Here is a 23,018-nt window from a genome sequence, read left to right on the forward strand (position 1 = left end):
GTCACAATCTGGAGGAAGAAGAGTTCCAGGTGAAGGGTAATGATCCCGGAATAGAAACGAGGTATCGCTGTTCAAAGAAGAGTGAGCAGGCCAGAGCTGTTGGAGTGGAGCCCACAGGAAGAAGAGGGAGAGAGATGAGGTCACAGTGGGGGGAATCTGGGTTTTATTCTAAGCAGAGCAGGCACTACCACTGGAGAGTTTCTTGCCTGGGAGCGAGGTGATCCGATACACGATTTAAAATGATTACTGGCTACAGCATAGGAAATAACTCACAGTGAGGATTCATAAAATAGGGTAGCATGTTAATGAGACCCAAAGCTTTCAGGATTACAGGGACAAAACAGTAGAAGAGGGCTTGGGGACGTGCACTGTGGGAGACGAAGCTGGGTAGGAAGGTAGGGGTCAGATCATGCAAAGTTTTGCTTGCCAAGTAATACGGAGACTTTTGTGATCCTTTCATGCTAACAGCCATAAATTAGGACCACAGCTCCAGAGAGTTTTATATGTTTATATTGTACAGGCCTTTTAAAAGTTGGATAATAGTTTATATCAAATGGAACGTGCTTCTACTGTCAACAGTTCTTTGCCATTAATTATGCTAACTTCAGCTGATATTTTATTTAAGATTGAGAACATTATAACTAATGCTTAATTGTCTATTAAAGAATACTTGCACAATGTCTGAATCCATTAATTATAACCTCCTTTATGCTGAAGTCCTCCTTTATGCTGAGTCCATTTTTTTTTTTACCATTTTAGGGGTGCTGGAAATTCATGCTGGGGGGGTGGTGGGGAGGGTAAAATCACTACACTAGAGCACAGAGGATTCCTCTCTGAACCTCTGTTTCTTCTTCTGCAAATAACAATAGTGCCTACCTCATAGAGCTGTGCTGAGGATTAAACAAGATATACAAAGAATTTTGCTCAATGCCTACTATTAGTAAGCACTCAATAAATAGTACCTAATTATTATTATTATCATCTTTATCATCACTACCACTAGCAATGCATTTGACAAGATTCTTCCATTAAGATTGTTGTAATTGGATCATAGTTCTAGCATTCATATTGTAGTTACCATTCAAAGATGATTAAAAAAACACAGCCTCATAAAGACCTAAAAATAATATATGAAACAACACACAAACACACATATATATACACATACACAAAAAATATGTTTCAAATTTTGAATGGATTTTAAATTTTAACTCAAATTTTAATAAATAACTCTAGGTTAAAGCATTGTCCATAAAATGGCCTAGCAACAGAATTAGAAAAAAAAATCAGATCATTTATTCAATTAACAAATATTATAGAGTGCCAACTTTGAGTCAGGTGCTATTCTGGATGCTAGGGACACAGTGCTGAGCAGGACAGTGTCTGCTCTCATAGAGTAGTCAACTTCTACAGGAAAATACACAAAACAGGCAAGCTAGAATGTAAAACGTTAAAAGAAATAGATGATTGAATAAGATACTTTAAAGTAATAAGTGCTGTGAAAAAATAAAACAGGATGACGTGATTTGATAGTGTGCCTTGTCAGAAGTCAGGTGGGCTATTTTAGATGAAGTAGTCAGGGACGACCTCTCAGGGGCTTAGTGTGACGAAGAAGAAAAGATATGGCCCCTGTCCTTAATGAAGCTTATATGCCACGGGAAGACAGATATTCAGACAGACAGCTCCACTTAACTATGAAATGTCACTCACCATTGTGTGTCAGAACATAGTTGGCATTTAACAAGTAATTACTGAAATTGAATGACTTATGATGCAATCTGATTCATTGCAACAGTGGCTCTGTGAATACCTGAGAGTGCCTGGGAGAGCCGGGCGACCAAAGGAGAGAACACTTGACCTGAGCCTTGAATGAAAGGGTAAGAGACTGGCGTACAAGTTGCAGAGGGCATTCAAGCAAAGGAAGTAGTGTGGACAAAGTGATAAAAGAGAACTACAGTAATTTAGAAACTGGGAAGCAAAGTGGGGGCTAAAGAAGAGGCAGGAATGAAGTGGACTTGAGCTATGCTAAGGATTTTTAACATCTTAAAAGTGACGGGCTATGAAAGACTTTGAGTAGAAGAGTGAAGTGACGGGATTAAGTGTTAGAGTGACTCCTCTGTCAGCAAGTGCAGCAAAATAAAAGCTCCTCTTGGCTTTTTCTTGCATTTAATTCACTGTGCTCCTATGCAAAAAGAGCACAGGATTTGGATTCAGATGCTGGGTCTGAATGCCTGGAAAGCAGCTTACACAAGTCTGTGGCCGAGCAAGGGTAAGAATTTGCTTCCTTGAAAACATTCTTTTCATTCTACTGGATATCCAAAATATTCAGCTGATTTTATTTTAAAAGTGACAAAAGTCTCATGTCAAGAAAATTCTAGCATGCAATGATTATTATAATTACATACATATATGACAATAAAATAATGATCCACACAATAAACTGGTTCATGATTTCATAGTCATGCCTTATATATATGTGACATTTTCAGTTCTTTGATTACATTATAGTCATTTGAATTAGTTGCTCGCTGTGAGTAGGACGTTAAGCCTGTTCCATTTCATTATTCCCAAATTCTCACAAAAGAAAATGAAAAGGTTTGAGAAAAAGGTAAGAAATCTAGGATATTCTATTCTTTCTTGTCTCCTTTGTAAAATTTGGTTCCATTCTTAATTGCCTTTGCTTGTTGCTATTATTTTCTTTCTTCTTGTATTTAAACACTGATAATTACTTTTCAACAGTACAAATGAACTCACTTGGAATTAGTATAATTGCAGCACATGCACCTTTCCCAGTTAGGTAATGAAGAGTTTCTCTTTCTTTCTGGAGTATCACTGCACAGCTCCTCTTTTTCTTCAAAAGAACACAGACAAAACAATCACATTTTGATGATCACACAATAAAGTGAACTGAAAGAAATGTTAGCAGCTCATTAACTACTTGTATATAATTTGGCTTTGTATTCAAACATCTTTTTGTAAAATTGCACCAATATGTTCTTAAGGCAATTTATAATACCCATTTAATAAAGTGTATATAGTGTATAGTAATCCAAGAGCCTCTGTAACTTGTTTCTTTGTAATTTCTTTTTAATGATGCTTATTATCTGCTATGGGTGTGCACAGGGTGACTGATCGGGACTGTTCAGATTCCCTTCTCTCACCTGCCTCTGCCCAGACAGCCACCTGTCTTCCCCTAGTATCCCACTCTATTCCATTTTGGGTTTGGGTTCAAAGACATTCTGACAGATCCCAATCAGAAATGTGTCTCCAGTAGAGAGTTGAACTTTAAAGCAGGAAGAGACCTAGACTCATCTAGTCGGTCTTCTCACTCAGTGAATCTCAGAATTGTAGGTTCAGAGAGGCTAGTGATTCGTTTATGGTCTACAGTGAAGCAGAAATGCCTCGATCCCCTTGGATTGGTTTTAAGAGTGTCTTGGGGACAGTATAAGCAATAAGTCAATGTGTCCTTCTTCCATCTATCTCTAGAATTCTTGTGATAACTGTCCAAATATTTTGTTCCACCAAGTAAACTTTTGCCAACAAGTTTAGGGCCATTGAGGGTCAGCTGGAACAGAACAGCAACAAGGAAAGTTTTAGGTGAAGGGCAAATGGCTGAGGATCTGCCTGACTCCTTTAAGGAAATATAAAAGAGAACAGAAGAGACAGGTTTTCCAAGCACACGGCAGGTACCAATGGTTTTACTCACCGACTTGCATACGAAGTGAAATTTTTTAACCCAACAGCCAAGTAATCCATAATTACAGTCATTTGAAAATATTTCACAATTTGTTCCTTCCAAACCCAGGATGAGAATTTGAAATTAAATATTAATTTTAGGATCAAAATTGTATTAACAATTTTTCCATTACAATTTGGAAATCCAACAGGCACATACTTGAAGGCATGTTAATAGTTTGAAATTTCTGTAAAAGATTGGCTTTATAATTGAGACCCTTACAAAAGAAATCCTGATTGTGGAACTGCAAATTATCCTAATTAAGATAAAAAAGAAACTGTGTGATTTCTTAGGGACTGCACTAATGGGTTCAAATATAAAGATGTGAATGAATGACTGATTAGGTTACCTAAGCAACAAAGTATGAAGGCAGGGAGAGCTTACAACCAAAGCAAACACAAAATGATGGCACAGATCAACACAAAAAGGATTGGCAATGATGAAGCCAAAATGAGCTGAGATTTGCTAAGGAGACTAAGGCCTTAAAACTTATTTCAGAATAAAAAGATGACAATGAAAACAATGGACTTGTTGCTTAGGCCCAAAGGTACAATATTAAAATAAAAGAGAGAACAGTATAATATAATACATCATAAAAGAATTATAGTAATAATAATGAATGGACACTAAGAAAATAAAATTTTCTGAATCCAGTTTGTTTCCAGCTTCTCTATCCATGGAAATTGTCTTTGGATTGAATATTATAAGAGGGCAACTTTATGTTTTAAAAAAGTTCAAGCGTCTCACCTGAGAAAAATTACATCCCATGGAAAAGAAGGAACTAATAAATGTGTTTGCTGAACTACTCTTAGTGATCTCAGAAGAATCATGAAAAGCAGGAAAACGACTAAGTGATTGAAAATAGGAGAACATCATTATAATTTTCAAAACAGATTCTGAAAATTACAGGCCTGCTGTCAATCCTCAGCAAATTTCTAAATAGAATTCAACGCAGATGGTGACATGAGTCTATGGTTGGGAACTGCAGGCAGTGTGGCAGTGTTGGGGGCACTATTCTTGGGCAGGAAGTGTCTCTCTGTCCCTTCAAAACACGTGAGGTTGGCATCTCACTCTCTACCCGCCCCTCCTCCCACCTCTGGAACAACAATTTAATTTTTTAAAATCCAAACTGCTGCCAAACTTCTGATCTACACCCCACATAAGATATGTCACATAAGTCATATGGAAAACAACTCAAACATTACAGCTAAAATACGTAAACTGAAATTTTTTTTACCTTTTTTCATAAGAGAAATTTCCTCTTTTTCTTGTTTCAATGAAACATCAGTGTCACTTTTATCTAAAACCTGAAAAACAAACTCTTTATTTAAAGCTGTACAAAAACATAGGACATAGTATAGGGTACAAAAATGACCTTGAATGTCAGTGCCCATATCAGAGGAGAGAGACCACAGTGTTGCCAGAAGTACAGTTTACGCGTGTTATGAAGGGAGACAACCACACGTGTTGTAGAAAATTATACTGGCGTGCATCTCAAGGAGGATTGCATTATCGCCATATTTACTTCTATCATTTCTTTAAAGGGATTTTTTACATTTCCACCAATACTTGGGCAGATTTTTTAAGAGTCCATATCTTGCATGGATGTAACAATGACTCCAACAAACGAGCCAAGTATCTGATTCCCCAGGTACAACCATGGAGCCCCTGATGTTCTGAGGAGGCTCACCACATCCCTGGTTGCCACAGAGCAGACACAGAGCATGAGCCCAACATTAGTGCAATGGAAACTTTGGGGAGGTTGGGGCCTGGGGCCTGAGGACTCGAAGCATAATGGGAAAGCGTATGAGGATGAGGATGGGGAGCGCACTTGGAATGTTGAGGGATGGGACACCTTGTCTTTGGACAGAATCCCAGGAAATCTGCCTAGAAGGTGTTGCAGAGCCTTAACGTGCTGCATGCAGGAGCCAGGAGGGTTGTTGGCACCTGAGAGTGAGAGGATGTGCATGTATGATGTCGGGGGTAAGGGACAAGAGAGGACGGGAGAGTTGTGGGGGGGAGTGTGCCATTCAGAAGCAAGGTCTACCACCACTTGCGGAATCCCGTAAGACCCATTTTGCAAGGCTCACACAAAACAAACTTACATTTTGGTAACGAACTTCTTTAGATCAGAGTGGGGCGCAGGGGAGATAGTTTATGCCCTTCAGGAAAACAGACCCACAATGCTCTCTTTATGGATTTTGTAAATCTGTGAGAAGGTGGGGGAACGTGCAGTAAAAGAAGAAAATGGGAGAGGCAGGGGTAAGGCAAAGCTCCTGTCTGCCCCTTGATCTGAAGATCCCTGAACATGCACTCAGATACAACTGTGTTCCCAGCTTCCATTTCCTGGTGGGACGCGTGGGGCTGTCAGTTTCTTGGAGCCCACCCAGGGTGTATGTGTCCTTCGCCTCTCATGTCCCCTCTAACTGCTAAACCAACGTGGAAGGGAGAAGCTACTAACCCCTCGTTTCCCCGCTCCAGGAAACACAGGCATATTTCATATGGCACTCTGGAAACTGTGCTCTCAGGATGCAGGTTAAACGGGTACACGCTTAGCCTAGCAACGAAAGAGCTATGAGGCTGTCCCTCATTGCTGTTTTACCCAAATCTAGAGAAAGAAAGCCTTGTAGGGAGGGAGAAAGAAATAAAACTGATTCTAAGCTACTCTGGTCCATTTCAAAATATTTTTCCTTATACTCGAAATAAATTCATGCTCCAGGAAGTAAATAAAATGCACAGAGTTTTTAGAAGTTCATTTTGCAAAATGAGCTTAAAATGTATGTCTTATCTATTTCCGATATGACATAAAATTTAAAGTTTTCTTCTGACGTGCTGATACATAAGGAAAATCTACATACTTTGTTATTCAGTGTCTCTAACTTTGGGCTAAATACTTTTTTGACCAATTTATAAGCAGCATAGACTATTTATCCACGACAGTTAACGGTAACCTCAAGATAAGCTTACGAAAGGAACTATTTATTGCCTTTAGTTATAACCACTTTGTTATAATCCAGGATGATCCTGCTCAGGATGAATTCATTTTCTTTGGCATCTCCTCCTTATGATGAAAATCAGACAAAATGGAAGTATCCGATATTAATAAAAACGACAGCGCTCCTAGCAGGGAACTTTTGTTGGTGGTGTTAATGAGCCTCATGAAATTAATTAATTTTGCATGTTACTGTTTAGTTCTCTGCTTTGAGCTCTGCCTGGGGACTGTTTCCATGAGGATCAGATACGTCCCCTCACACCAACAATGTTATTCATACAAAGCTTTACCATCTCTCTTGCTTCTTTACCATCTCATTTCCTTCTTTTCTTTTTCTTTCCTGGATTTTCTTTATTCTTTGGCACAGAAATGTTTAAAAGATTTTGGATAAACATTTCACAGCCTACAGTACTTCCTTTTAAATAATATCGTGTAAATACCTCAGTTCATAGGATGCTCCCTTCTATTACAATGTACTTGTAGCTTTGAAGGTCTGAATTTTTTCAAGCTGAGACAGGAAGACAGGCAGTTGTCTTTCCAGTGACACGACTTGGGTATTTTGATACTATTCACAGAGCTCTTTCCCATACATCTCTTCATTATAGAAATGTTCTTCAGTCACTCAGGCTTAACTGTGTTTCATATTCAGTTTGGGGATATCTCTTTCCTAAGATTTTACCTCGGTCATGAAACAGATAACACCTTCCACACAGTAAATGAGATTATAGCTAAATCTTAACATGGGGTTTTAGATACCTTAATTAAGACTATGTTAACAATGAGCAGAGTGGGATTTGTCAGTTCTCCAAGGGATGTGATGGATCAGCATAATACCACATGCTCAATTTTGTGAAGTATCTATTTAAGAGGATAAATAAACCATAAATATGTTAGAGAGAGGAAAAGAACAGACCACGGCCAGCTGTGTAACACTCGTCTAATTCAATTGCTATTAAGGAAGTTTAAGAACAGGTTGACATCACTTTATCTGGTCCTTTCCTTCTATTTCTTTGCCCCTCCACTTCTGCCCCAAGCATTTATTATTATCAAGGGCCCAGAAAGGCCATTAGACCAGTAAATGCCTTCCTGCCAAGTTCAAAGGCCCCTCCTGTCTCACTCTCCCATAGTTAATGTTAGTTCTAGGCTCCTCCCTTCTGTTCATTAACTTATTCAATAAAATTGAGTTCTCAGTATGGGTCAGATGCTGTTATGGTGAAGAATACAAAGTCTGGCCTTTATGGAGCTTATTTTCTAGTGAGGGAGAGAGAACATTAAATAAATAAAAAGATATGTAATATAATATCAGGTAACATAAGTTCTGTGAAGAAAAATAACAGAGGTAGGAGAAAGAGAATGTTGTGAGTTCTTGCATAACTGAGCCCAGGTGCCTCTCAGGCCTCACTGCTCTCCCTCTACACCCTCATTTCTCCTCTCTAGACACTCTTCCACGAACACACCAGGGACTCTCCTCTCTCAAGGTCTCTGACTAGTTTGCCATTGATTTGTTTGTTCCTCTAACTTTTTTCTAGTCTTTCCTCAAAGATCCCCTCAGTAGGCCTTCCTTGGCCACTCTTCATAAAATGACATCTCACGCTCACCACACCCAACACTGACACTTCCTGTGCCCTTCCCCTGCTTTATTTTTCTCCTTAGCGCTTACCATCATCCACCACACAACATATTTTACTTATCTGTCTTGTCTATTGTCTGATTCCCCCACTAGAACGGAAGCACCATGACGACTGGGAGGATTGTCTATTTTATTTCCTGTGCATCCCCAATGTCTAGGACAGTAACTGACACTCAATATACTCATGGAAGAAAACAAAGTCATGAAAATACATGTGTGTTGCTGGGGTTGGGGTGGTGGTGAAGTCCAGGCATTACGCGCAGCGAAGGAAAAGGCTGTGAAGCAAAAATAAGCTTAGGGTGTTGGAGGCCACGGAAGGTCAGGGTGGCTACAGTGGAGTGAGAGAGGGGATGAGTGGTAGCGGGTGAGGACTTAGAGGAGGTCAGACCAGAACAACTAGGGCCTTGGAGGCACAGTAAGGACACTGACTTTTGTTCTAAGTGTGAACAGAAGCCATAGGAGGATTCTGAGTAGGAGAATGGCATCATCTGACTTATATTTTAGATGGAATACTCAGATTTTTAGACTGTGGAGGGCAACAGAAGCGGTGAAACCATTTACAGGGCTATTACTGTAGCCCTGGTGAGAGATGTTGCTGAATTAGCCAGGGTGGCAGCTGTGGAGGCAGCAGAACAGGGCATATGTTTAAAGGTTGATTCAGCAAGACTGGTTGACGGGTTCAGTGCAGGGTGTGAAGGAAGGAGAGAAATTCAGGACGACCCCCAGGTTTTGGTCTGAGTAACTGTGAATGGAGGTACCATTTGAAATGGGGAAGCATGAAGAAGGCTCTTGGAATTCTTTCTTCCCCTGATTTCTATAACCTTCAGTGTCCCAAATCTCCCCGGGTAATTGTTATTTCTCTGTCTACATTCAATCCTCAAGACCTATTAAAATTTCAGACGGTCCAACTATGACCTTCATGCAAACAATGGCTCCATCAGCATCACCAACCCCAACCTTCCATCTTTGCTCCAGTTATCTCCAACTGACTTGAGGAAACTTACACTTGAATATTTTGCTGAAACTTTAAATCAGTCCCATCTTTGCCCACCTAGTCAGATTGCCCTGGTCAACTCTCCTCTTTTTATTTATAATGACATTTTTGTTCCAGATTGCCAACACAAAACTGCTCTCGTTGTTGAGTCTTCCATACTCCTTACCAAATTGTGCAATTTTTCCTTCAAAATGTTTCAATTTTCCTTATCTTCTTATACTACAATTTCAGGCAGCAGCGTCCTACATTGCCACAACGCCGTTATCATAACCCAAGGAATTTTTTTAAACAAAATCTCCACAATTAAATGTTGCTTCTCAAAACCTTCCCACAGGTCTTGGCTACTTACTACCTTTATCTGGCTTTCAAAGCTCTTCTCAATGTGATTCTAAGTTATCTGGACATAATTTCAGTATTTCTTAACAAAATCCTCTGTTATAACCAAAAAGTTCTCTTCAGAATTCCTTAGAGGCACTATAGACACTTCTGTCCCCACATCTTTGTCCCTGCAGTTCTCTGCACCTGAAATGCCCTCTCCCTTTCCCTCTTTTAAGTCTTTCCCACTTTTTAAGACAAATATAAGTCCTACTCTTTCCAAATGTTTTTTAATCTACTCCAGCACATACTGATTTCTTCCTTCCTCTGAAAAACTATTAACAGTAAATTACAAACAGTTTTTATTATCATGAACAGCCAAGCACCTTATCTATGTGACCAGATAAGGCTGGGGTCCTTCATTCTTGCCATGACGCTTCAAAGCAGAATTCAAAAGTTGGGTCCATCGCCCAAAAACAAATCCAACTCTACAAAGCATTAATCAATATACAGATTTTACTGAAGACTGTGTTGATAAATGGAGGAAATGGTTATATAAGGCAAAAATCTATTTAGAATCGCCATTAAACACCTTGATTTCCACTTCCTCCAATGTAGCTGCCTCATCTCGCTCTCTCCCCTCTCCCCTCCAGCCTCTCCACTTCTGCAGCACCAGGATTTCCTGCTTCTGGGATACCCTCCTCTTTCCCCTCCCCGCCCTGCCAACCCCACACACAGGGTCACCCTAGAGCTCTCCCGTTTCTTCCACAAAACAATTTCACACTCTCCATTTTCATTCTTTATTCCCATCTCTGGGCCCAACCAATAAAAGCTGAATTGTCCCTCTTGAGAATTATAGAAGGTAGTTTTAAAAAATGTTTTTCATAACACAAAGAATTATTTTCATTCTGTCACAAATCATCCCATTAATCCTCATAACAACCTGGAAAGTTGATGATATTACTCCCATTTTATAGACAAGAAGACAGAAGACTGTAAGGTGATGCAACCGACAAGCAGGTAGGTCTGAATTTGAAGCTAAGTCGGTCTGCCAGAGTGCAGAGCCTGTCTCCTTTCCATAAAATAACACTAACTCATGGTTTTGTAAAATTGTCTTCCAACTTTCCTGCTCCTTGAGGGCAGGGACAATATATTTTATTTTTTTGGTGTCCCTCAAAATCTCTACCACAGTATTGTTCAATAAATTTGTCTGAATTGGTGCATGGTCGCTCTTGGTTCACACATTGGCACTTGAGTATTTAAATTCATTATAAGTCACCCACGAAATTTCCCTTAGGTCAGGGACTGTATCACATATTGCTTTTGTGTCTGTCTGTAAGTCTGTTGGTGAGTTGATGAATGATGCTGTGGAGGGTGAGTATAGACAACTTTTCCTCCAAAGCCCTTGGGGCAGCTCTGGTTTGCATCTCAGAAAGGGGCTGGCTCTGCCTGTGAAATGTCTGATACTGTTAGCAACAATCACAGCAATATACAGGTGCACATGGAGGCAACAGTAACACCATCAACCAGGAAAACCGACTAAGAAATGACCTGTTTTTGAAATTAAGGCAGTTTCAACCATCTGAAATAATGTTATTGCAATACCAATGCAGCTGCCTATAAAACAAGTAGGAGTTAGAAAAACTATGTGTATTTAGGGCGAATGCAGCTGGTTTAGGGACTGGCTATGCAGGTTATTTGCTTTTCTTCTTTTTTATCTGCCTTTGGGTTACTGAGCCATTGTTTCACTTTCATTGTCATATAGTACAGATACCAAAACAGAGCACTTGTAGTTGTTTTTGGTTTGGGATTTGTTTGTTTGTTTTTTCCCACCATAGAGCATAAACCTAGATGCTGGAAACTCATCAGCTCTTCCAGACGTTCTTCAGCTTTTATAGTAGACCATGGAAGTCCTGTCAATGACTCTAGGGATTCAGAGTGGGTTGATGTCTTTCCTGGGCTGGAATCAGCCTCTTTTGAAAGATGCTCCAAAGAGCTAACCAGGTATAATTGGTAAAGGACTTAACTCAGTACACCAAGACAGGGAGATGGTTCCATCACTATTCCTTTATTTATATATCTTTCCTGAGCCCCAGAGAGTGCCACCCTGAGGGCTAGACACCGGAGGTTACATCTTTCATAGTAGATACTCAAGGCTCCATTGCCAAACTCTTAAAATACATCTGTCAATAGTGATCTGGTCATCAAGTTTTTTAAAATGCCTGCAGATTGGGAAAATGAAATAAATCCATCTGTCAGTCCACTCTCGAGGCCAGGTGCAAGCCAAAGAAGACCTAAATGACCACAGAGGTCAAAAGGGCTAAAGTTAGTCTAACCAGAAGGTAGTACAATTCCTGACTATTAATCTATTGTAACCTTAAAGTAACCACATCACAGATATCCCTGCACTGTCTTAGCAATCTGGGTTTGCCACTGATATATTCAGAGCAGTACCTGAAAGAAGATTAATATAAGTTGTGGAAAGAAAACAAATACTTGGCCTTTCTCCTTTAGGAAAAAGGTAAATGTTGCTTCATATTAGAATCAGAAAATCTGCATAAAGTCAACTTGGAGTATGTGTTCCACCAAGATGAAGGAGAGCATGGACATGTATAATAAAAAGTTAGTACTTTTATTACTCTGACCTGAGTCTCAGCACATTATTCCTACCCAACTTCTCTCACTTATTGTTGGCATTGTTAATTTTATTCCCCTGGTGTTCCTGAATTTTGAAGCTTTCTTCAAATTGATCATTTGCTTTCCTGACCATTTGTTATGGTCTGGCAACCCAATTTTCCCGGTCACTTTCAGAACAGCTCCCTCAGGACATCTAGTCGGGATAGTCGCTTCTTATATCACATCTGATCCCTCTGTGATAGGATGCATGCTAATCTAGTCCCATTGCTTCATTTTTCTCATTATTTTATCGATTCTATTAAGCATGGTATAGTGACAGCTGATCAGAGTGCCTCACTTTGAGGGGCGCTGGGGTGGTATGGAGCTCCTATACCAAACGTTTGCCTGGAGTAAAGCTGAACCGCCAATTTATCATGCAGCAGTGTGCTGGAGTTTTTAACTGAACTTAGACAAATCCTTAATTACAACAGGACCACAGGGCACTGCTCCAGTAAAGCAGAACTGTAGAACCTTTCCTCAGACACTGATTCCTCTGACAGGTACATCTATAAGGGATGCTATAAAAGAATATCTACTTCCTTCCCATCTGGAGTTAACTGGGACAAATTTGAACTTTACAAATGGGTTTGGAAATGCTTGAGACAGAAACAGTTCAGAATATCCAGTAATTGTTAAAAGAGAGGGCAGGGCATGTGTTTTGAGCATATAAGATATGAAATAATAGGATTTTCTGGAGGCCAAAGGTCAGGCAACACCAGCTCATGGGAGGGGTTGGTGGTAAAGTTATGACCACAGTCCCATTACTAGAGTGATAGTCTTGGGTGAGGAGAAGACTCTCCTTTCTAGGAATTAGTGGAGAACCTGAGACGATGATCCTGATGACTATAGTGAGTAGGTGACCGGGAGGAGAAGAGCCAGGTCTTGAGCAGAAAAGAACTTTATTGGATGGGTCAGATTTAGGGTGGATAAGGGGAGAAACGGAGTAAAGGGAAGTTAGCTTAATCTCGGCAAGGAGTGGATGACAGTTTGATTTTTTAAAGTGTATTCAAGACTCTTGGCTGGAGAATGCGATCCACGGAACTCTGCAAACTTGTTTAAGCCAAAATGCTGAGTGTTAATCAATGCAGTCTTTATTTGTACCTTGAAATCCTCACCCCTAAGTGTATTTGTGTACTACAACTGACCAGTGTGGAACGGGCTGAACTGATGGAGGGGAGAGGATATAGAGACAGACGATAAAGAGAGAAGTCATAATGAGCGGTGGTTAAGAAAGGAGGAGCTGAAGCCAAACAGCTAGGGTTCAAGGTGACCACTTCCTGGCAGTGAGCAAGTTTACTTTCCTCATCTGTAAAATGGGGATGAAAAGAGTACTTACCACTCAGGTTATTCACAGGATTAGAAGAGATGACACACATGAAGTACAGTACCTGAATTTCATCATGGCCACAGAGAAATAGGAAAGGCTAAGTCCACTAAAACATACAAGTGTGTGCACCACACACAGCTGAATTTCAGAAAAATACAGTTTTACAGCGTCAGAGATAATAAATCTGGATCACACTGGTTACCCTGAAGTGGTGGAGGGAACAGGAGCTGTGCTAACAAGATTGTGAAAAATAATGAAAGAAGTTTGCTGCAGTGCAGGCTGAAAGCCCCACGTATAACGTCTCCGAAGGTCCACCTGGGAGGCCACCTGGGGCATTCTGAAGAGATTAAGATGTCCTTAAAAAAAGCTCCTCATTATTTTCATGACAGTTTTTTAATCGCTAGAAAATGCCTGGAGTTTTAACTGAATCCCAGTTGGAGACTTCCACAGCTCCAAACGACACACAAGGTCTTACCAAGAACACTCTCATTGCATGGACTTTGAAAATGAATGGGCTGTGCTGGCTAAAAGGCCAAGCATAAATTAATATCAAAAAGGAAAAAATGCCATGGAAGTGACACGAACAAAGGATATGATCAGAAGCAACCGAAGATAAAGAAAATGAAGGCCAACACCACATGAATGATTTGGGAGCATGTTAAACGTGACACACATTGCAGGACAAAGAGACAAACATTAAAAATGACTAGAAAATAAGGATGATCCCACTGGGAAACGAAAAAACAAAAGAATGTTGTTTTAACAAAAGGCTTCAATAGACTGTAGGCCTTGGAGAAAGAGGAATATGGAGAGCATTCAATCAAGAATTAGGGGGCAGGGGAGGAGGAAGAAGTCAGGAAAACAGACCAAATTGTTTAAACACTGAGGCACGGCAGAGGAGGCGATTTTGGAAAATAAATGATAAATACTGCTGAAACAATCAGCAATGGTCAGATGCAATATAAATCTGAAAAGTAATCAATATGCTTATCACGTCACTTGAAATTGCACAACCGTCAATATGAGAGCCAGAGTGACGTGTACCTGAAACTTCGAACAGAGGGCAATGAAGTGCGCTAATATGGAAAAAACCCTTTCAAAAGGCAGACTGACAGACATTACTCACACCGCAAAAGAAAGAATGTGCTGATCAGAATGGAGTCGTTCTCCCTACAACGAGAAAAATCACACTCACAGGAGCACAGGTAGGCACAGGGCGAGCGTGCCAGGCTCTGCCCTTTGGGTGTTACAGTCGAATTGGTAACATCGTCCCTTGTGGGGAGGTGGACACAGCAGGCTGTCTCAACTGGAGGGCTTTTAAACATCCAGATGCACAGCTCACCAGCAACTGTCAGATGTAACGGGCCAACCCACGCAGACTGGCATAAAGGGAGAGAAGGCACAGCCTAAGTCAACATGTATCTTCCAATCGGCCAGAGGATGTATTTATCCTTTAAGCGACTAAACTGCCATTATGCTAGTACACAACAGTCTCACAGGTTTGGATAATGTGAAATCATCCCGGTGAGATAGAGTTTCTTTAGTGTGCTAAACATATATGTCTGAAACTATTACACCTGAAATAAGGCCCTGTGCGCCAGCAAATTCACAAAAATAATGAAACCGCCTGGTTGGGGGTGGGGGCAACAGGAGGGTGTCCTGTGTGGTAGCTAGTTGTTGTTCCTTAAGTGGTAGCCTCTTGCAGCACTGTTATCCCTGAGTGCCTTCTTTCTTTACATTTGACAGGTACAGGGTTAGAATTAAAGCATGTGCATGCATGTGCATGCCACACCCACACACACCCACACACACAAGCACTAGAGTTAGAACATAACTGGGAAGGAGCCTAGGGGTTAAGAGGAATCATTTTTTAATTTCTGAGTTTAAGAAAGTACAGACAGACAAGCATTCAGAAGCAATTGTTTCCTACTGGAATTACGGCAACTACAGCCAAACAGAGAAATTAATGTGCATCCTAGATAATGCATATTTATCCAAATTAATTAGACACCATGAGTTTGAAAACAGACTTCCTTCTAGGATCACAGGGACATAAATAAATCATACCACACACAAACACACAAGTAACATAAGAACTTGAGAAATATTACATAAAAAGACAACAACAGTTTGAACATAAATGTCACATCTAATTTATGAAAAAGCACTTGCTAAAAGCTGGATGCAAAGCTTAGAGAGGTGACAAAGCAATGGCTACATGAAAAATAACACGCCAAGACTTTGAGGATTGTGCAAAGCAGGTGGGGACAGGTAGCACTCCAGGTACAGCTACATGGCATGTGCTTCAAAGAGGGAAACAGGTGGCGTTCTGTACAACACTGGTTGTACTCTTCTCTTTCTGGCTTCTGATTAAGTTTTGACGCTTTTTCTTTTGCAAATGCCTTGGTGTTCTCTTTCTTCACATCCTGATTTTAGTTGTTCCTTATGGTTAATATGAAGGGGTTTTTTCTGCTCCCATTCACAAATCACTCCTAGACCTTTTCACCATCCCTTCTGTGATGGCTTCTTAAAACAATGATAATTATGGATGAAAGGATATGATATCCAGGAGTAATGGGGGCAGGGAGGGAATATCGACCAAACAAGACTGGCCATGAGTTGATCATTGTTGGAGCTGGGAAATGGGCACCTAGGAGTTCATTGTACTATATTTGAAATTTTCCATAATGAAAAATTTTTTAAATAAAACCTCCACTACTGTTATATCATATACCACGTGACAACGCTCATCTGCCGAAGGGCACATAACTTAGGCTAAAGTCAGAAGATACTATACATTCCTTATTGGCTCATTTGTAATTGAAACCTAATCCACAATTCCAAATACTGCATTTTGAGGTTCCTCATCTAAAGACAGGAACGATGAGGCCAGGCCCTTTTCTAAATATTCTCACTTATATTATTATGTCAAAAAACAGCAAGCATCTAGGCAACTGTAGTTATTCTTATTTAGATTAAGGTTTAGCTAGCAGCTTCTTGGCAATCAAGGTAAAAAGAGAGCTACAGTGAGTAATAAAATTCATATTCTGATAAGAGAAAATATCAAATAGATTTTTTTCCTGACATTAAATTCTAATGTCTAAACAGACTTTTCTATCATAATACAAAGGGCACTACAGAGCATAATGGACAACGTTTTTAACATGGCTTCACAGAGGAAGTGCTCCTCATATGGCCAGACCTTGAGTCAATTCTTCCTAAACACCAAGGGCTTTTACACTTGTTCAGTGAGGGAAAGCGACTCTCCTGGGGTCTATGGTAGAGCAGTCCAGGTATGGAGGTCTTTAATATTGACTACCAAGTTAGGATCAGGGATACATAACCTAGAGGACTAAATGGAAAGTGTGTCCATATTTCTTGAATAGACTTCTCTCAATAGGGCTTTTGGCAGTGGTCTAGTTTAAGTCAATTTAGAATTACACTTTCTGGTGAGAATCCATATTACGAACTACAGAAAGGTTCATATGCTTTGGATTTGGGCGTGCAGGTTTTGGGATGACCCTCAAGTTATAATTTATATATATTTACATAATATTAAAGCTTTCTCTAAAATGAAAAGCATCATGGACTAGTGGTCAGGAGGTATAAGTCCCAGTTGTATTTTTACTAGGTTGTGTAGCCTTGGGCAATTCTGAGTCTTATTTCTTCACCTAAAAACTAAGTTATTCAACTAAATGTTTCATTTCCTTTGAGGCACTAATGTACACTGCTTCTTGGATTCTTTTAATCTTTACAAATGTGAATAAATCTCAAGGTGTCATTTAGTTGGGAAAGTTTATCTCACCAGGATTATATCTGGATCGCTGTTGCTGGTTTCAACTTCCATCAAAGCCTCACATTCCTGCACAAGGTATGGGCTCTGCTTCCTTCTCACCTCCCAAGAAGAGGCCTATAGCAAGGTATTAACAAAAAATATACAAAGATTAGTAGCAATCAATGGTACACATTAAACCACCTTCATTCAGCCTCTAGTAACTTCTGTACAGAAGCAGACTTCTGTAGGATTAAGAAACGAAATTCAATTTCTGATCTTTGCCCTCAAGAAGTGTATGATTTAGATAAGCACACGTAAAGGTTAAATAACAACACATAATAAAAAAGGACTATCATAAAGCAAATTAAGTATGAAATGAGTGGTGTTGACTATGGTGCTCAATGGTGAATCAAAGAGCTCACAGTATTTTGCAAAGGATCTGCATGAATTATTGTCCATAAACTGAATAAATGATGTCTCATGTGGATATGCACATTGTTGTGAAAATTTATGTAGATGTTGCCACGGGGGATAAAATATACATTCATTTCAAAATATATATGATGGCTTTCTCCTCTTACATCGTTCTTAATCAATGGATACTAGACATACCTAATATTATGTGAGATGTCTGCAGTCATTTTTTGATATTGAAAAGATTTCCTCCTACTTGAAAAAGTGGGAAACCACTGGAATGGAAAATTTATGATGCAGGGAAAGGTCTCCTTTGATTGGAATGGCTAGAGGTAGACTCAGCTTCTGGAGGGAAAGAATTGTGTCCGTCTCTGAGTTCTCAGCACCTGGTCCAGAGTAAATGCTTAATATACGTTTGTTGAGTGAAAAGAATTAACAAAGGTCATTGAGGGAAAATTCAAAGGAATTAAAAGTTGCAGATGTAGGAAACAATAAGTGTATTATTTTTATTGGGAGCCCTGTTTTCAGGAAATAGGGGGGAAAGTTGTTTAGGATGAAGAAAGTGGAATCTCCTGAGAAACAAAAGGGTCTAATAAAAACAATTCTCCAGGAAGAACAGTTAATTAATTAATTCCCTGTATTAATAGAGCTGAACTGTGGTCCATATAAGCTAAAACATTAGCTAATTCCAGAGCCATTTTTATCAAGCTTTTGGGGAATATGACAAGATTTACTTGGAGCATATCTGCCTTCCTAATTCCATCTACTCAGACTAATATTAAAATTAATTACACTTCCTGCACCTCCTCTGATAGTAGTAATGCCTAGCGTTGTGCTTATTGGACAAGATGCTAGAAATTTACTGTAAATAATCCTCAAGTAATTGAAAATTGTTTCAATTGCAGTTTAAAACTTGATTAAATTCATTTTTCAAATGTTTATAAAGAATTTCACAGTCTCCTATCTACCTCACTTCTAGATTTTTATAAGTATAGAATATCTTCTGAAATAAAATGATCTTATCTTTCCAAGAACTGACATACAACCTGTCTCCATTTCCTCACCTTCCACTTGGTAATCAATCCATTCTAATCTGCTTTCTACCCTCTTCACTCCAACAGAAACAATAAAATTCCTCCTGAGCTCATCTCTATTACCTCTAAAGTCATTAAGTCAATGGACTTTTTTAGGCCTTTGGCCTCTCAACAGAATTTAGGCTCTCTGACCATATCTCTTTGAATTGCCTTTTTTCCTTCTTAGCTTTAATGATAAAACAAATTCCTGGTTTCTCTTCTTACTGCTCTGGCCATTCCTTCACAATCACTGTGCACATTTATCCTCCAACAGCTGGCCATAAGATGCTAAAATCCCTCAAGTTTCTGTCCAGTCTTGACTTTCTTCTTACCCTTCCTCCTTACTTGGCATGTCCTCTTGGAAGTCTCACACCATGTAAGCTGAACTCATGTTCCAACTCACAAGCCCAGACACCTTCTAGGATTCCCTATTTCAATGAATGGAATCACCATCCAACCAGATGCAAGAGCCAGAAATTCCATAGTCATTCTTGCCATATCCCTCTGCTTCACCTTCTGTATCCAATACATCCTGAAAACAGCTCAGTGTTCCCTCCAGACAAACACACAAGGAACAAATGTATTTTCCCTTCTCTCCACTCCACCACCGTCACCCTAGCCCACACTACTGTTACTTCCCCAGGAGGCCACTGCATAGCCTCCTAAGTGCTCTGCACACATTCACTCTGCTCTCTACTAACCTTTCCTTCATACTCAGCCAAAGCAATCTTTTCTAGAGGAAAATCTGATAACGTCACTTCCCTGATTGAAACCCTTCAATAGATTGCCACTGCTTTTAGGACAAATGCAAAACCCCTTATCAACGCCTGCAGGACCCGCATGGTTCTGGTCACTCCCCACTCATCTCACGCCACAGCCCCTTTTGATCTCTCTGCCCTGTCATAGCTTAGTTGTCTTCTTAAGGTACTTTGTATTCACTGTGTTCCCTCTTGGGAAAATGTTGTTTGCATTGCTTGGAAATGCTTTTCCTCATCTTTTACCAATTTAATTGGAATTCAATCCTAAAAGTTCAGTCATCTCTTTTTCAGGGAAGACTTCCCTGTCCTCCCATACAGAGTCAAATCCCCTATTATAAGTACTCACGCTAGTAAGTTATAAAAACTGGCCAAGTAGCAGTTTGCATTTGTCTGTATAATTATTGGATTATCTGTCTCCATGGAAGTTCGATGGGGCAGGGACTGTATGTGGTTTTTCTCACAGGAGAATCCCCTGTAGCTGCCTGCCATACTGAATAGCACATAATAGATGATTATATATATACATATAAGGGAGATGTGACTGTAAAGTGATGAAACTACTTTTTATATTGAAAACATGCTGTATTTTGGACACAGCAAGGGTTGAATGAATATCTGCGGAATATATCAACTTGTACTTATACGATACAAAATTAAAAGTAAAATTTTGACAACTGCAGACAGATTCAGCTTGGCTTCTATAGTCTCAAAGAAAGATTAAGGGCCAAAACTTCAAAGTGATAGGGAATTGGACTTCAAATATTTTAAGAGAATGAGCTACCCAAAAATGGAATGAGAAAAGGCGGAGGTAATGAGTCTCCATCACTAAAGATTTTCAATAAGAGTCTATACGCCATTTGCCAAAGATATTACAGAGAAATGTGAGATATTTCTGTAATGTAACTATTGTTCAGAATAATTCCTTTTGAAAGAACCATGCCTAAAATATCTTGTCTCCCACAATGCTTAACACAGTATGTTACACAGGGCAAAAGTTCAGGAGATACATGCCGATCAAATTAGTTTATCACTTTCAGAGCCTATGGCAGTTCATTTGAATATTTCTATGGTGGCCCATATCCACCCTTTAAAGGCGAGTTTAATTGTTGGAAACAGTAAAAAGGCATTGGCAATCAAATTTTATGAACAAGGCAGATAAACTAGGCAATAAATTTTGGCTTATGAAAGATTTAAAATGGTAGTGAGATAATGTCTGCAATCATTTAGCACTGAATCCGGCACAAGGTAAATGCCCACTCAATTGTAGGTATTGTTATTTAATAACAATAATTCAACTGAATCTAAGGGCAAATTCTCAAAAGGAATTAAATAAGGGTAACATTGTAAGAATGAAAGTGTAGTGACTCTCTTAAAAGAAACAAACGCATTTGGATATACGGAAATTCTGGGGTAGAACATTTGTTAAAATCAGTGTCAATACTTAGTTGTATTATCGACATTATATCCCATTTTTCCAGAACCTTGACTACAGGGGTAACTACCTACTGTAGAATTTGGCTAAGCATTTTTCTATAAAGCATTGAACACAAAATGCTCAAGATTACAGGTTTATCCTATGTGAGTATTTCTCTCTTAAATTCAGATTTAAAATCCTTTTCCCACCCAGGCGTTCTTTGGGGGCCCTTCAGTTGGCAGAGCTTCCCACACACTGTGCTGATGTGCTGGTATTAGCAGTCTGACTTTTCCTCCAAAAGAGAGAACACTGAAGAAAAAATAAAAATTGGGACCTTGTCCAGGAAACTCAGATGACAATGTATATGCTATAGTTAGAGTACTTGAAAAGTGTGAAAATGAAGCAAAACATTTACCAAATGTTATTTTTTGAATAAGGGAATTACTATACATTTTGTGAATAAGAAAAGAAAAAAAAAAACCCACCTGGGATCTCTCAGCTAGTTTGACACTTGCTGGCAGGGCTGCTGGACATCTCTGCTGTTGAGGGTACCCTGTCTTCTGTGTAGACCTCCTCACCATTTTAGTCTCTGAGATGTACTCTATATCAGAGTCTGTCTCTTCTGTGCTTCTTTTCCAGCCCCCACGGCTGACTGAAAGCTCAAAGGATGCAAGAGACTCATGCTTCAAGTCATCGCCCGAAGGCCTGATTTTCTGAGTTTTCGCCTTCTCCTTAAATATCAAAGGACGTGTTTTTATTTTTGGGTAGCCAGTTTGTTTATAATTAATTACCATTCCCCTCAAAACCTTATGACATTAGGTGATATTTATTATGAATAAAAACCTTAAAAAGCAGAAGCTTGGAAAACAGACAAGCAAATGTGTACCACTGTAATGGCTCATTCAGAATTTGTTTCAACAGAGCTGGGCTGAGTCAAGATATCTGATCTTCTTTACGAGGCAGAAGAGCCCAGATTGAGAACACAGTGTGCTTCCTGACTTCCTCCCAACAGAGATTACTTGCCTTTGGCTCCCTGGTGTATATATCTCAGTAATCTATTTATCTAAAGTTTAGCTGGGGTTTATCAATCCCATCATCTGCCTGTTAAGAAATGTGAATAACTAAGATTGTAGAGTTTTCCACATTTTTTGTGTGTGATTGGTAAAAGTGAAAAGCTCTACAGGTTCAAAAATTCCCCTCTAAACTTTAAATTTTAGATATTAACAGATATTTGAGGAATGTAATATAATATGACATTTAGCAAACAAGCAACAATGTTGGAATTACATACACAACATACTTCTAGGCAAATAGATAACCACGGACTGAATCAACTCTCTCTTTTTCTCTCCCTTTCTTTCTCTCTCTCTGTATTTATATACACACACACACAAATATGGATGTATATACGATTAAATATATACACACACATATATACACACACACATATATATCCAGAGAAAATATTAGAAATATACTAAAATATTTAAAACGATCATCATCTTCAGGCAGTTAAGACAAGTGATTTGAATTTTCTTATTTATATTTTATTTCCTAAATTTTCCCTAATAAACATGTATCACTCTAATAAGAAAAGAAAAATGATGGCAGTTAAAAAAATGTATTAGTGCTTCACTTTCTGAACCTCATAAACCATGGTGACATTCGGCCCTTGGTAAGTCTTATCCTTCATATGGGAAACATGACACCAATGGCTCAATCCTAGTTTAATTACCTTACATGCTGAAGTTTGGCAGGTGGTAGTGACCTCAGGGATCCTACTTGTTGGCATGAACTGAAGCTTTCATGGGAAAAAGCATTAGACAAATGTAAGTAAAAATAACTTTCAATTGGCATATTACAATACTTCAATATTCTTCATTTCTTAAAGAAGAAGTTCCAACATTGGATACC

The 23,018-nt window shown here is 39.3% G+C and overlaps 1 protein-coding gene across 1 annotated transcript in view; it reads right to left on the minus strand.

Annotated features, from left to right (window-relative positions):
• MORC1 (MORC family CW-type zinc finger 1) overlaps positions 1 to 23,018 on the minus strand; it is a 159,898-nt gene that overhangs the window by 20,868 nt on the left and 116,012 nt on the right. Inside the window, exons 18-22 of the mRNA XM_087439421.1 lie at positions 22,840 to 22,905; positions 21,590 to 21,835; positions 17,476 to 17,580; positions 4,974 to 5,043; positions 2,785 to 2,851 (exon numbers count right to left, since the gene is read on the minus strand). Coding sequence (XP_087295547.1) covers positions 2,785 to 2,851; positions 4,974 to 5,043; positions 17,476 to 17,580; positions 21,590 to 21,835; positions 22,840 to 22,905 — 554 coding nt within the window. The remainder of the gene's footprint in view (positions 1 to 2,784; positions 2,852 to 4,973; positions 5,044 to 17,475; positions 17,581 to 21,589; positions 21,836 to 22,839; positions 22,906 to 23,018) is intronic.

The sequence above is a fragment of the Ceratotherium simum genome, chromosome 15 (genome assembly GCF_057802395.1).
Source record: "Ceratotherium simum simum isolate JZ-2026a chromosome 15, ASM5780239v1, whole genome shotgun sequence".
NCBI classification, from domain to species: Eukaryota; Metazoa; Chordata; class Mammalia; order Perissodactyla; family Rhinocerotidae; genus Ceratotherium; species Ceratotherium simum.